The 14026-nt window shown below is 37.7% G+C and overlaps 2 protein-coding genes across 2 annotated transcripts; one reads left to right on the top strand and one right to left on the bottom strand.

The window, feature by feature from the left end:
- Positions 1-3666: 3666 nt before the first annotated feature.
- LOC101842490 (putative vomeronasal receptor-like protein 4) lies at positions 3667-4578 on the top strand. Its single transcript, XM_005087419.2, has one exon. The coding sequence runs from the start codon at positions 3667-3669 to the stop codon at positions 4576-4578; it is 912 nt and encodes a 303-aa protein (XP_005087476.2).
- Positions 4579-12167: 7589 nt separating this feature from the next.
- On the bottom strand, positions 12168-13085 carry LOC121136531 (putative vomeronasal receptor-like protein 4). Its single transcript, XM_040737081.1, has one exon. The coding sequence runs from the start codon at positions 13083-13085 to the stop codon at positions 12168-12170; it is 918 nt and encodes a 305-aa protein (XP_040593015.1).
- Positions 13086-14026: the final 941 nt, after the last annotated feature.

The following is a 14026-nucleotide window of genomic DNA, read 5'->3' as shown; positions in this document are numbered from 1 at the left end:
ATGGATGCCAGCCCAGACTACTATACCCAGCAATGATTTCAATTACTATAGATGGAGAAAACAAGGTATTCCATGGCAAAACCAGATTTAAGTATTACATATCCACTTATCCAGCCCTACAGAAAGTACTGGAAGGAAAATGTCAATCTAAGGAAGGTAACTACACTAAAAAAAATAGGAAATAGATAATCCAACTTTACCAAAAGCCAAAAGAAAAAGCGGGGTAAATCCACAAACAATAACACCACCACCAACAAATAAAAAACAAACAAGAATTAACACCAAATGCTCTTAATTTGTCTATAAAAAGACACAGGCTAACAGAATGGATACGAAGACAGAATCCATCCTTCTGCTGCATACAAGAAACACACCTCAACTTCAAAGACAGGCATTACCTGAGAGTAAAGTGTTGGGATAAGATTTTCCAAACAAATGGATCCAAGAAGCAAGCTGGTGTAGCTGTCCTAGTATCTAACAAATTAGACTTAAAACTAAAATTAATCACAAGAGATGAAGAAGGTCATGTCATATTCATCACAGGAAAAATCCATTAGGATGAAATCTCAATTCTGAACATCTATGCCCCAAATACAAAGGCACCCATGTTTGTAAAAGAAACATTACTAAAATTAAAATCACACATATGAGCTCATACAGTTATAGTGGGAGACTTCAACACCTCACAGAAACTTAACAAAGAAACAAAGGAACTAACAGAAGTTATGACCCAATTGGGTTTAACAGACATCTATAGAACATTCCATTCAAATACAAAACAATACACCTTCTTCTCATCACCACATGGGACCTTCTCTAAAATTGACCACATACTTGGCAACATAGCAAACCTCAACAGCTACAAAAAATTGGAATAACTCTTTGTCTTATCAGGCCACTATGCTTTAAAGTTAGAATTCAACAACAACACAAATTGCAGAAACCCTATAAACTCATGGAAACTGAATAACGCACAATTGCTCCATTCCTGGGTCAAGGAAGAAATAAAGAAATTAAACACTTCCTAGAATTCAATGAAAATGAAGACACAACATACCCAAACCTATGGGACACTTTGAAAGCAGTACTAAGAGGAAAGTTCATAACACTAAGTGCTTACATGAAGAAACTGGAGAATAGTCACACTAGAGAATTAACAGCACAACTGAAAGCTCTACAACAAAAAGAAGCAAACTCACCCCAGAGGAGTAGAGACAGGAAACAATAAAATTGATGTCTGAAACCAATAAAGTAGAAACAAAGAATCAATGTAACAAAGAGTTGGTACTTCCAGAAAATGAACAAGATAGACAAGCCTCTATCCAAACTAACCAAAAGGCAGAGAGAGAACATGCAAATCAACAAAGTCAGTAATGAAAAGGGGGATATAACAACGAACACTGAGGAAATCCAGAGAATCTTCAGATCATATTTTGAAAACCTGTACTCCACAAAATTGTAAAATTTAAAGGAAATTGACAATTTTCTGGCTAGATATCACTTGCCAAAATTAAATCAAGATCAGATAAGCAATCTAAACAGACCTACACCCCTCTAATGAAATAGAAGCAGTCATCAAAAGTCTCCCAACCAAAAATAGTCCAGGCCCAGATGGCTTCAGTGCAGAATTCTTCCAGAAATTTAAAGAAGAGCTAATTCCAATACTCCTCAAAGTGTTCCACACAATAGAAGCAGGAGGTTCATTGCCAAACTCTTTTTACGAGGCTACAATTACCTTGGTACCCAAACCACACAAAGACACAACTAAGAAAGAGAACTACAGACCAATATCCCTCTTGAACATCGATGCAAAAATACTCAATAAAATATTAGCAAATAGAATCCAAGAAAACATCAGAAAAATCATTGACCATGCTCAAGTAGGCTTCATCTTAGGGATGCGGGATGGTTCAACCTCTGAAAATCTATCAATGTAATTCACCACATAAACAAACTGCAAAAGAAAAACCACATGATCATCTCACCTGATGCAGAAAAATCCTTTCACAAAACCCAACACCCCTTCATGATAAAGGTCCTAGAGAGTTCAGGGATAACAGTAATATACCTGAACATAATAAAAGCAATATACAGTAAGCCACAGCTAACATCAAACTAAATGGAGAGAAACACAATACAGTTCCTCTAAAGTCAGGAAGAAGAATAGGCTGTCCACTCTCTCTATATCTCTTCAATATTGTACTTGAAGTTCTAGCTACAGCAATAAGACAACAAAAGGAGATCAAGGGGATACAAATTGGAAAGGAAGAAGTCAAACTTTCACTATTTGCAGATGATATGATAATTTACATAAGTGACCCAAAAAACTCAATCAGGGAACTCCTACAGTTGATACACACCTTCAGCAAAGTGGCAGGATACAAGATTAACAAAAAAAGTCAGTAGCCCTATTATATTCAGATGATAAATGGGTTGAGAAAGAAATCAGAGAAACATCACCCTTTACAATAGCCCCAACATCATTAAATATCTGGGGATAATGCTAGCCAAACAAGTGAAAGACCTGTATAGCAAGAACTTTGAGTCTTTAAAGAAAGAAATTAAAGAAGATACCAGAAAATGGAAAGATCTCCCATGCTCTTGGATTGGTAGGATCAACATAGTAAAAATGGCAACTTGCCAAAAGCAATCTGCACATTCAACGCAATCCCCATCAAAATACTGGCACAATTCTTCACAGACCTTGAAAGAACAAAACTCAGCTTTATATGAAAAAAAAACCACAAAAGGCCCAGGATAGCTAAAACAACCCTGTACAATAAAGGAACTTCAGGAGGCATCACCATTCCTGACTTCAAGCTCTACTATAGAAACAGGCTTGCTTCACATGTCAATCCCAGCTCCCTCTCCATCCCCACCTCCCCTGCCCTCCACTAACTCCTCTTAACCCCCACTGAATCCCCACTCCACTCTCCAGGGAGGATGAGGTCCTTCATGGGGGATCTCGAAAGTCTGTCATATCATCTGGGGTAGGGCCTGGGCCCTCCCCCATGTGTTCAGGCTGAGAGAGCATTCCTCCATGTGGAATGGGCTCCCAAAGTCCATTTGCATGCCAGGGATAAATACTGATCTAGTACCTGAAGCCCCAAAGAATGCTGAGGCCTCCCCACTGACACCTACGTTCAGGGGGTCTGGATCAGTCCTATGCTGGCCTCTCAGCCATCTGTCTGGGGTTCATTAGCTCCCCCTTGTTCATATTTTGGGTTTCTTTTGTGAATATTTTTCAGCTCAACATTTTTTATTTGGTTGTAAAATCGTGAATAATATTCTGTGTTCATCACAACTGTTTAGGTGTTAACTATTAAATGATGCAATGTAAATCAATAGGATTGCTTTTCTAAGACATGACATGTGTGTGCAATACAGACACATAAAGTGCTCATTCTACATTGAATGTGGCTGAGAAGGCATTTGTTTTGCACATTACAGTATATATACATAGGAGTTAATATGCAAAATATATAGAAATATAGGCCATATCCAATATGGACTTCAAAATATAAAGAGATAGATTAATCAAGAATAAGTAGTTAAAACAGAACGATGATAAATACATAATGACCACTGAGTCACATGTTTGATGTTATTTTTCAGATATATGAAATATGCTTCTACTATGATTTTAAGAGAATACACTTTTCACATATGTCCTCACTGAAGAATATCCTTTATTTTCAAGCTGGACTTGGAGTTCTGGCCAATATGTTTCTCCTTTTTTTCTACACTTTCATAATCCTTGTTCATAGATCTAAGTCTGTGGATCTGATCTCCTGTCAACTGCCCTTCATCCACATAGTGCTGATCCTCTCTGGAGGGGATATTTGGCTTACAGATGTATTTGAGTCACTGAACATTGAGAATGACTTCAAATGTAAGGCAACTTTTTACATAAACAGGGTGATGAGAAGCCTCTCCATCTGCATCACCTGCCTCCTGAGTATGTTCCAGGCTGCCACTATCAGTCCCAGCACCTCTTTGTTGGCAAAATTTAAACATAAACCAAAAAGATACATGATCTATGCTTTCTTCTACATGTGGTTTCTCAACTTGTCATTCAGTAGCATCCTGATGTTCAATTTTGGTGCTTTTACCAATGCCAGTGAGACCAACCAGATGAAGGTCACCAAATACTGCTCACTCCTCCCCATGAATTACATCACCAGCGCAATGATTTTAACAGTGACAACCTCCAGAGATGTATTTCTTGTAGGAGCTATGCTGACCACAAGTACATACATGGTGATCATCTTGTTCAGACATCATAGGCAATGCAAGCATCTTCACAGCCTTAGCCACCTGAGGATGTCCCCTGAGAAAAGGGCCACCAAGACCATCTTGCTGCTGGTGGTTGTCTTTGTGATCACTTACTGGGTGGACTTCATCATCTCATCCACCGCAGTCCTGTTGTGGATGTACCACCCAGTCATCCTGACTGTTCAGAAGTTTGTGATGAATGTCTATCCCACAATTACTCCTTTGGTACAAATCAGTTCTGATAACAGAATAATCAGTGTGCTGACAAACTTGTGGTCAAAGTGCCACCAGATTTTCAAATAATGGTTAATTGTTTTCATGTTTAATAAAATGTTTTATTAATTTTTATTTAAATTTGTGGGAATCATGTCAGTATGTATATATGTGTGAATTCCTGGTGCTCACAGAGGTCTGAACTGGTCACTGCTCCTCCATCCCTAGAACTGGAATATAGACAGTCATTCTGATTCAGCTGCAATTATTATTATTATTATTGTCATTATGTATCAAACTACAGATTCTTTTAAACTGTTTAATAACTCAAGTAGCAATTCAAGGTTCTTCTTAAATAAAATTCCTTTAATAAAATTTTTGGTATTATACATGTACATTCTTGTGACATTTCTGTTACCAACTACTATAGAGTCCCTTAAATTTATGGTAACACACAAGTTTATATTTCCATAGGAATTCTCTTACTCTCTGCTTTTTATTTTATATCATAAATGTTCCCTTGATGCTGAGGTTACTCAAAGGAATCTTCCTTCTCCCTAATGTTTTCCTCTCTCCTCCTCTTCTCCCCTTCTGTTTCTCCTAACACTCTCTCCCCTCCCTCCATGCACCCACTTTCTATCAGGAGAACTTGTCCCTTTCATCTTCTCCAGGGGACACGTGTGTCTCTCTTAGGGTCCTACTTGTTTCCTAGCTTCTCTGGTATGGTATGGATTGTAGGCTGGTAAGCATTTTATCTGTGTCTGAAATGCATATATCAGTGAGTATTTACCATGTTTGTCTTTTCGTGACTGGGTTAGTTCACTCAGGATGGTTTGTTCTAGTCCCATCCATTTGCCTGTGAATTTCAAGATTCCATTGTTTTTTTCCACTGTGTAGTACTCCATTGTATAAATGTACCACATTTTCTTTATCAATTTTTCAGTTGAGGGGCATCTAGGTTACGTCAAGCTTCTGGATATTACAAATAATGCTGCTATGGACATAGTGGAACAGATGTCCTTGTTGCATGAATGTCCACCTTTTGGGTATATGCCTAAGAGTGGAATTGCTGGGTCTTGTGGTAGATTGATTCCCATTTTCCTGAGGCTCTGCCATACTGTTTTCCAAAGTGGTTGTACGAGTTTGCACTCCCACCAGCAATGGAGGTGTATTCCCCTTTCTCCACATCCTCTCCAGCATAAATTGTCTTTGGTGTTTTTGATTTCAGCCATTCTGACAGGAGTAAGAGGTTGTTTTGATTTGCATTTCCATGATGGCTAAGGATGTTGAACACTTTCTTAAGTGTATCTCAGCCATTTTAGACTCCTCTATTGAGAATTCTCTATTTAGTTCTGTGCCCCACTTTTTAAGTGGATCCTTTGGTGTTTTGGAGACTTGCTTTTTGAGTTCTTCGTAAATTTTGGAGCTCAGCCCTCTGTCAGATGTGGGGTTAGTGAATATCTTTTCCTAATCATCTGTTGGGTGTCTGTTTGTCTTGTTGACTGTGTCCTTTGCCTTACAGAAGCTTTTTAGTTTCAGGAGATCCCATTTGTTAATTGTCAATATCAGTGTCTGTACTACTAGTGTTATGTTCAGGAAGTGGTCTCCTGTACCAATTTGTTCAACAGTACTTACCACTTTCTCTTCTAAGAGTTTCAGTGTGGCTGGATTTATGTTGAGGTCTTTGATCCATTTGGACTTAAGTTTTGTGCATAGAGATAGACATGGATCTAATTGCAGTCTTCTGCATGCCAATATCCAGTTATGCTAGCACCATTAGTTGAAGATGCTTTCTTTTTTTCCATTGTATAATTTTAGCTTCTTTGTCAAAAATCAAGTGTTCATAAGTGGGTGGGTTAAAATCTGGGTTTTCCATTCGATTCCATTGGTCTACCTGTCTATTTTTGTGCCCCTTTTCATTTCTGATTTTGTTAATTAGCGTGCTCTCTGTCTGCCTTTTGGTAAGTTTGGATAAAGGTTTGTCTACGGTGTTGATTTTCTCAAAGAACCAACTCTTCATTACATTGATTCTTTGTATTGTTTTTCTTGTTTCTAGTTTATTGATTTCAGCCCTCAATTTAATTATTTCCTGGCATCTACTCCTCCTGCGTGAGGTTGCTTCTTTTTGTTCTAGAGCTTTCAGTTGTGTTGTTAATTGTCTAGTGTAACTATTCTCCAGTTTCTTCATGTGGGCACTTAGTGCTATGAACTTCCCTCATAGCACTGCTTTCATAGTTTCCCATAGGCTTGGGTATGTTGTGTCTTTATTCTCATTGAATTCTAGGAAGTCTTTAATTTCTTTTTTATTTCTTCTTTGACCCAGGAATGGTGCAATTGTGCATTATTCAATTTCCATGAGTTTATAGGGTTTCTGCAATTTGTGTTGTTGTTGAATTCTAATTTTAATGCACGGTGTTCTGATAAGGTGCATGGAGTTATTTTCATTTTTTTGTACCCGTTGAGGTTTGCTATGTTGCCAAGTTGGGTCATAACTTCTATTAGTTCCTTTGGGTCTTTGTTAAGTTTCTGTCTGGTAGTCCTATCTAGTGGTGAGAGTGGGGTATTCAAGTATCTTATTATAAGTCCCCCACCACTTTGACATGTATATTATTGTCTTTGTTCAGCTTATGTTTAGGCATTCAGGTTGGTGAGATTTTATGGTTATAGCTTCTGACATTACTAAGAGACACAATCTCACAGCAAAATTCCTGACCTCCTGGTTCTTGTAATCTTTTCACCAATTCTTCCACAATGTTCCCTGAGCCTTTTGTGTAGGAGTTGTTTTATAGATGTATCCATTGGAACTGAACTGTACAACTCTCCAGTTTGATTGCTTGTGGTGTTATTTTACTAGTCACTGTTGCAAAAAGAAGTTTCTGTGATGAGTGTAGCATGAAAAATAAAAACCCTAACATATATATGTGCAGTTATGGGTTAATACTTAGGACAGAGCTAGCCAGTAAAAAGCCCTAGATATTGGCCAGCAACATGGTAACTAATAGAGTCTCTGTGTGTTATTTGGTGGCTCTAAAGTGGTGATGGGACCCAGGTGGGAATCCCATAACAATATTTATATAAAGATTTATATCCATTATAGGTGTTTTTTATTTGTGTTTTGGGGGATTTTTTTGGATAGTGAGTAGTATGCTTTCTTTTATTAGACTTCCTTACTATTGTTTTACCCTCCTCTTTCTGTCCTCTATACTAGTCTCCCTCCCTTTCCCTAATTAGGCCCCCATTTTTTCCATTTCATCATGCAGATAACTTATAACCTGCTATTCCCACCACTATTGCTCCCTGCCCATCTACCCTGGCAATGCCCCTTCCTGCTTTCCTGATTTCTGCAGTTACTCCAGGTTACATACTCATATCTGAAGAATTGGAACTACTGCTTCAACAGGAGAGAATATGTTTGTACGGATGTTTGTACTTTTGGGTCTGGGTTACCTCACTCAATATGGTTTTCTCTAGTTCCATCCTTTTACTATTTGCTTTATCGCTGAATAGCGTCCCATACAGTATATGGGAGGTACTAGATCTGCCCCATACCATCTTTCATTGTCCATTCACTTGGTCAGTTGAAGGACATTTAACTTATTTCTATTCCCAGCTATAGTGAATAGGGCAGCAATGAATGTGCTCAGGAAAGCACCTGCCGAGTAGGATGTCAGGTCCTTGTGGCATGTGCAAAGAAATGGTAAAGCCAGGTTACACTGCACAGCTATTTTTAGCTTTTTGAGAATTCACACCAATTTCTGTTCTGGCTGTTCCAGTTTGCAATACCACCAGCAGTGAATGAGGGTCCTGTTTTCCCCGCACCCTCTCCAGCATTTCTTGTCAGTTGTCTTGTTGTTCTTTACCATTCTGAGTTAGGTAAGACGAAATCTCACAGCTAATTGCTAGAGATGAGCTTTTTTATTTATTTATTTGTTTATTTATTTATTTATTATTTATTTGGTATTTCTGATGTAGGATAATGTTCTTTTCATTGTAAAGATTTGTTATATTGCTTTAATAAAATGCTGCTTGACCAATAGCCAGAGTTCTCCTAGTCTGGTGGGGCTCCCAGACTAGGAGAACTCTGGGAAGAGAAAAGGGGGAGACAAGATGCTACGCAGCTACCGAGGAAGCAAGAGATCTGGGCATCACCGGTAAGCCAAGACCATGTGGAGATACACAGATTAATAGGAATGGGTTAATGATTAAGAGAGAGATAGCCAATAAGAAGCCTGTGCCATCGACCAAACAGTTTATAATTAATATAAGCCTCTGTGTATTTATTTGGGACTAAACAGCTGTGGGACTGGGTGGGACAGAAATTTCAGCCTACATACTTCTTAGCTACTGTTTTCTTTTGTCTTCTTTTGAGAACTCTCTGTCCAGTTCCCCAGCTTGATTTTGGAATGGGTTGTTTGTTTTTTTTTTCTTGGGGGGGGGGTTGGACATCAAGTTTCCAGTACCATTCGTTCAAGATGTTTTTTTCTCTAACATATGTTTTTGGCATATTTGACAAATACTAAATGGCTGATTATGTGTAGTCATGTTAGGGTTTTTTATTTTGCTCCGTGGGTCTGCATGTTTGTTTTTGTGCCACTACTATGGCATTTTTATTACTGTGACTCTGAAATGGTAATTTACCTGTATTGTTCTTTTTGTTCAGGATTGTTTTAGCTGTGTTAGGTCTTTTGTGGCTCTATAAGAATCTTGGGAAAGTTTTGTCTATTTCTGTAAAGAATGAGATGAGTATTTTGACTGGGATTGCATTAAATCTCTAAAACAAATTTTGAAAAAGAAAATGTTCATTTTTACAATATTAGTTCTAGTTATCCATGAGCATGGGGTATCTTTCTATTTTTTACTGTTTTTTCTATCTTATTCTTCAGCATTTTAAAGGGCTAGGGTTAGGGTTAGTCCTAATATTGTTTCTGAAGCTATTGTGAATGGGTGTGTGTCCATGATCTCCTTCTCTGTTGTTGGTATAAAGAAGAGCTATGGATTTGTACAAATTGATTCTGTATGCAGCCACATCGATGAATTTGTTTATCATATCTAGAAAATTTTTGAGAATGTTGGGGTTATTAATGTATAGTATCGTATCATCCTATTTGTATCCCTTTAATTCCTTTCCCTTTTCTCCCCCTCCATGTAGTTCTCTAAGCACAATATAGAAAGGAAGTGTGAATAGCAGACATTCTTCCAAATTCCTGACTTCAGTGAGATTGCCTCAAACTTGTCTCCATTTAGACTGAATGATGTTGGCTGTGAATTTCTTGTATATGCTGTCTTAGTCAATGTTCTATTGCTGTGAAGAGACACCATGACCAAGGCAACTCTTATAAAAGACAGTATTTAACTGGGAACTTTTTTATCACTTTAGAAGGTTAATCCATGATCATCATGACTGGAAGTAGACAGGGTGCTGGAGCAGTAGCTGAGAGCTTTACACCCTTATTCACAAGAAGCAGGGGGTGGACAGAGAAGAGAGTAAGGGAGGGGAGAAGAGAAGGGAGGGGGGAGGACAAGATGGAGAGAGGAGGGGAGGGGAAAGGAACCTGACTATACCTGGTATGGACTTTTGAAACCTCAAAGCCCATCCCCAGTGACATCTCCTCCAACAAAGCCACACCTCCTAATCCTTCCCAAAGAGTTTCACTCACTGGGGAAAACACATTTAAATGCAGGAGCCCTAGGTGGTATCATAGTAGCTTTTATTATGTTAAGATATATTCCCTCTAGCCCTACATTTTCTAGGACTTTTGTCATGCACTCATGATTGGATTTTGTCAATGGCTTTTTCTACATCTATTTATTGCATCTATTTTCCTGTATCTATGATGATTATACGGTTTTTTATTTAAGTCTATCGATTTATTATACTTAAAGGGTTGTGGATGTTGAACCATGATGCACTGAAAATATACAACCAAGTTGGCAATGGTCTATGATATTTAAACATGTTCATATTCTGTTTACAAGTATTTCATTGGGCAATTTTGAGTCTTTGTTCGACTACTGGCCTGTAGTTTTCTTTTTGTTGTTGTGGTTGCTGTGTGTTTATCGGGTTTTGGTATCAGAGTGACACTGGGTTTCTAGAGGGAGTTTGGTAGAGTTTTTCTGTTTTTCTTCTTTCTTCTTTTTTATTTTTATTTTTATTTAGTATTTTGAGACCTTTGGAGTATACACTGGCACTTGCTTTGTAGACCAGGCTGGCCTTCAACTCACAGAGATCCGCCTGCCTCTGCCTCCTGAGTGCTGGGATTAATAGGCGTGTGCCACCAACACCCAGCCCTAGATTCATTTTGAAAGTCCGTTAGAATTCTGCTGTGAATAAATCTGGCTCCAGACTTTTCCTTTAGCCTAAAGACTTTATATTACTGTTTAAATCTCATTTGCTCTTGGTTTGCTTTTGTTATTGACTTCTTGATTCAATGATTATGTTTTGGATGAGTCTAGAAATTCATCTATTTCTTTTATGTTTCCCAGCTTAACAGACTATAGGTTTTAAAAGTATCCTCTTATAATATTTTATTACATTTCCTTGTTCAAGTCTGATTCTGAAAATTTGGGTCCTTTATTCCTTTTGATTACTTGGTCCAAGAATCTGTTTAATCTTGTTCACCTTCTCAAAGAACCATCACTTGTATTTGTTGATTGTTTGTATTAATTTTCTTTCTATTTCATTGATTTTTGCTCTCACTTTCATTATTTGTGACTTTCTACTAGATTTGGTTTTGATTTGTACTTGTTTTCTTAAATTTTTGAGTTGTATCATTGGTGCTCTTTTTGGTTTCTTAATGTAGACACCTAGAGCTATAAATTTTCCTCATATTATTGTTTTCAATGTGTCCCAGAGATTTTCCTGTATTTAATTTAGGTCTAGGAAGTTTTTATTTCTTTCTTGATTATTTTCTTTGACCCAGTCATCGTTTGGTAGAGAGTAGTTAATCTCCATGAGTTTGTATATTTACTAGAGATTTGTATGCTGCCAATTTCAAGGTTTATGTCATTGTGGTCAAATAGGATACAAGGAGTGATTTCAATCTTTATGAATTTAATAAGATTTGTTTTATATTTTAGGACATGGTATATATCAGTAACCTCAGCATCAAGGGAACATTTACAATATAAAGTAAAAAGAAGAGAGTATGAGAATTCCTGTGGAAATATCAATTTATGGCGTACAATGAACTTAAAGGACTCTATAGTACTTGGCATCAGAAATGTCACAAGAATGTATATGGGTAATGCAAGAAAAATTTACTTCAATCTTACTAAGAATCTTTCTTTGCTACTTGAACTATTAAACAGTTTAAGGAGAATCTGTTTTTAGGGAAAAATGTATTGGTGCTGTACCAACATGACTCCCTACAAATATCTGTGTGTCCAGTTCCAGGGGGTTCTGTGACCTCCTCTAGCCTCTGTGGGAGCCAGGAATGCACACATGCACACAAGCTGACACAACACTCATTCACAGAAATCAAAATAAATAAGTTGGGTTTTTTGTTTTTTATACAGGGTTTCTCTGTCACTGTGGAGCCTGTCCTGGCATTCACTCTGTACACTAGGCTGGTCTCAAACTCAAAGAAGTCCACCTGCCTCTGCCTTCCAAGTGCTGGGAAAAAAAGGTGTGCTCTGCTGCTGCCTGGCTAATAAATTGTTTTTTTAAAGGAAGAGAAAAATTACCCTTTTAAAAAAATCTTGTGACATTTTGACCGCAAGTTTTTCAGCATATTGATTATTCTGTTATCAGAACTGATTTGAATCAAAGGAGTAATTGTGGGATAGGCATTCACCACAAACTTCTGAACAGTAAGGATGACTGGGTGGTACATCCACAACAGGACTGCGGTGGATGAGATGATGAAGTCCACCCAGTACATGACCACAAAGACAACCACCAGCAGCAAGATGGTCTGGGTGGCCCTTTTCTCAGGGGACACCCTCAGGTGGCTAAGGCTGTGAAGATGCTTGCATTGCCTGTGATGTCTGAGCAAGATGATCACCATGTATGCACTTGTGGTCAGCATAACTCCTACAAGAAATACATCTCTGGAGGTTGTCACTGTTAAAATCAGTGCCCTGATGATGTAGTTCATGGGGAGGAGTGAGCAGTATTTGGTGACCTTCATCTGGTTGGTCTCACTCACATTGGTAAAAGCCCCAACATAGAAGAGCCACCTACTACTGAATGCCAAATTGAAAGACCAAAGGTAGAAGAAAGCATAGATCATGTGTCTTTTTAGTTTATGTTTAAACTTAGCCAACAAAGAGGTACTGGGACTGATAGTGACAGCCTGGAACACACTCAGGAGGCAGGTGATACAGACAGACAGGCCTCTCATCACCCTGTTTATGTAAAAAGTTGTCTTACATTTGAAGTCATTCTCAAAGCTCAGTGACTCGAAAAAGTCTGTAAGCCCAATATTCCCTCCAGTGAAGATTAACACTATGTGGATGAGGGTCAATTGAAAGGAGATCATGTCCATGGGCTTAGATCTGTAAGCTAGGATTATGAAAGTGTAGAAAAAAAGGAGAAACATATTGGCCAGGACTCCAAGTCCAGCTTGGAAATAAAGGATATTCTTCAATGAGGACATACATGGAAAGTGTATTCATCTCAGCATCATAATGGAAGCATATTTCATATACCTGGAAAAATAACAGAGTACACATCAAACTTGTGGTTCACTGGTCAGTATGTCTACAACATCATTCTATTTTATCTAGTCATTCTTGATTAACCTGCATCTTTAACTTTGGATGTTTCAGACTGAATATCATAGCCTCCATTTCTATATACTTCTCTATGTATCTACTTGTATGTATAGCATACGAGAGATAATAAAGTTATTTACAGTCACATCCTATAAAGAATGCACACTTAGTGCGCCTGTATTGCACCAAGGCATCATGCCTTAGAAATCCTATCCTACTGATTTACATCACCTCATTTTATTTTTAACACCTAAAACAGTAGTGACGAACACAGAATATTAATCACAGTTTTACAATTGAATAAAAATTATGTTGATCTGGGAAAAATCACACAACAAATCCAAAATCACAAGGTTTGTCAGACTTATATTTCATAAGTTTAATATGATATATTTTGCAACTATCCATGTTTTGACTCATAATTTTATTTGAATCACAGTGAAAATTCATGATAATCCCACTATTTTAATCCCCAAAATGTTTATCTCAATACATCTGTTTTTATGTTGCCTTTTCCTTGAAATCTTACATCTGCAGGATCTGGAATTATAGACAGAGATACAATAGGAGGACATTATTACACTTTCCACACCCTATTAACTATATAACCATCGTGGTTATAAATGGTATTAGATGTCTCACTGTTTACTTCCCACTCCAATTAAAACTTTTGTGAAGTTCACCTCAGTTTTAAGGAATTAACTCTCAGCTACCAGGACAAATACTATTTTTCCTTGCGGGGTGTGTGTGTGTAAATGTTTAACGGTATGATTCCTTATAGTTTTTCCAACCATCCATATTGCTGTTTTAACTTCCTACCTAC

This window comes from Mesocricetus auratus, unplaced genomic scaffold (genome assembly GCF_017639785.1).
Source record: "Mesocricetus auratus isolate SY011 unplaced genomic scaffold, BCM_Maur_2.0 Super-Scaffold_100676, whole genome shotgun sequence".
NCBI classification, from domain to species: Eukaryota; Metazoa; Chordata; class Mammalia; order Rodentia; family Cricetidae; genus Mesocricetus; species Mesocricetus auratus.
The sequence above is the reverse complement of the archived record's forward strand: the minus strand, read 5'-3'. Positions and strand labels throughout refer to the sequence as shown.

Bases quoted from the DNA above. Each gene is read 5' to 3' on its own strand.
- LOC101842490 (XM_005087419.2), top strand. From the start codon at position 3,667: ATGTCCTCACTGAAGAATATCCTTTATTTTCAAGCTGGACTTGGAGTT.
- LOC121136531 (XM_040737081.1), bottom strand. From the start codon at position 13,085: ATGTCCTCATTGAAGAATATCCTTTATTTCCAAGCTGGACTTGGAGTC.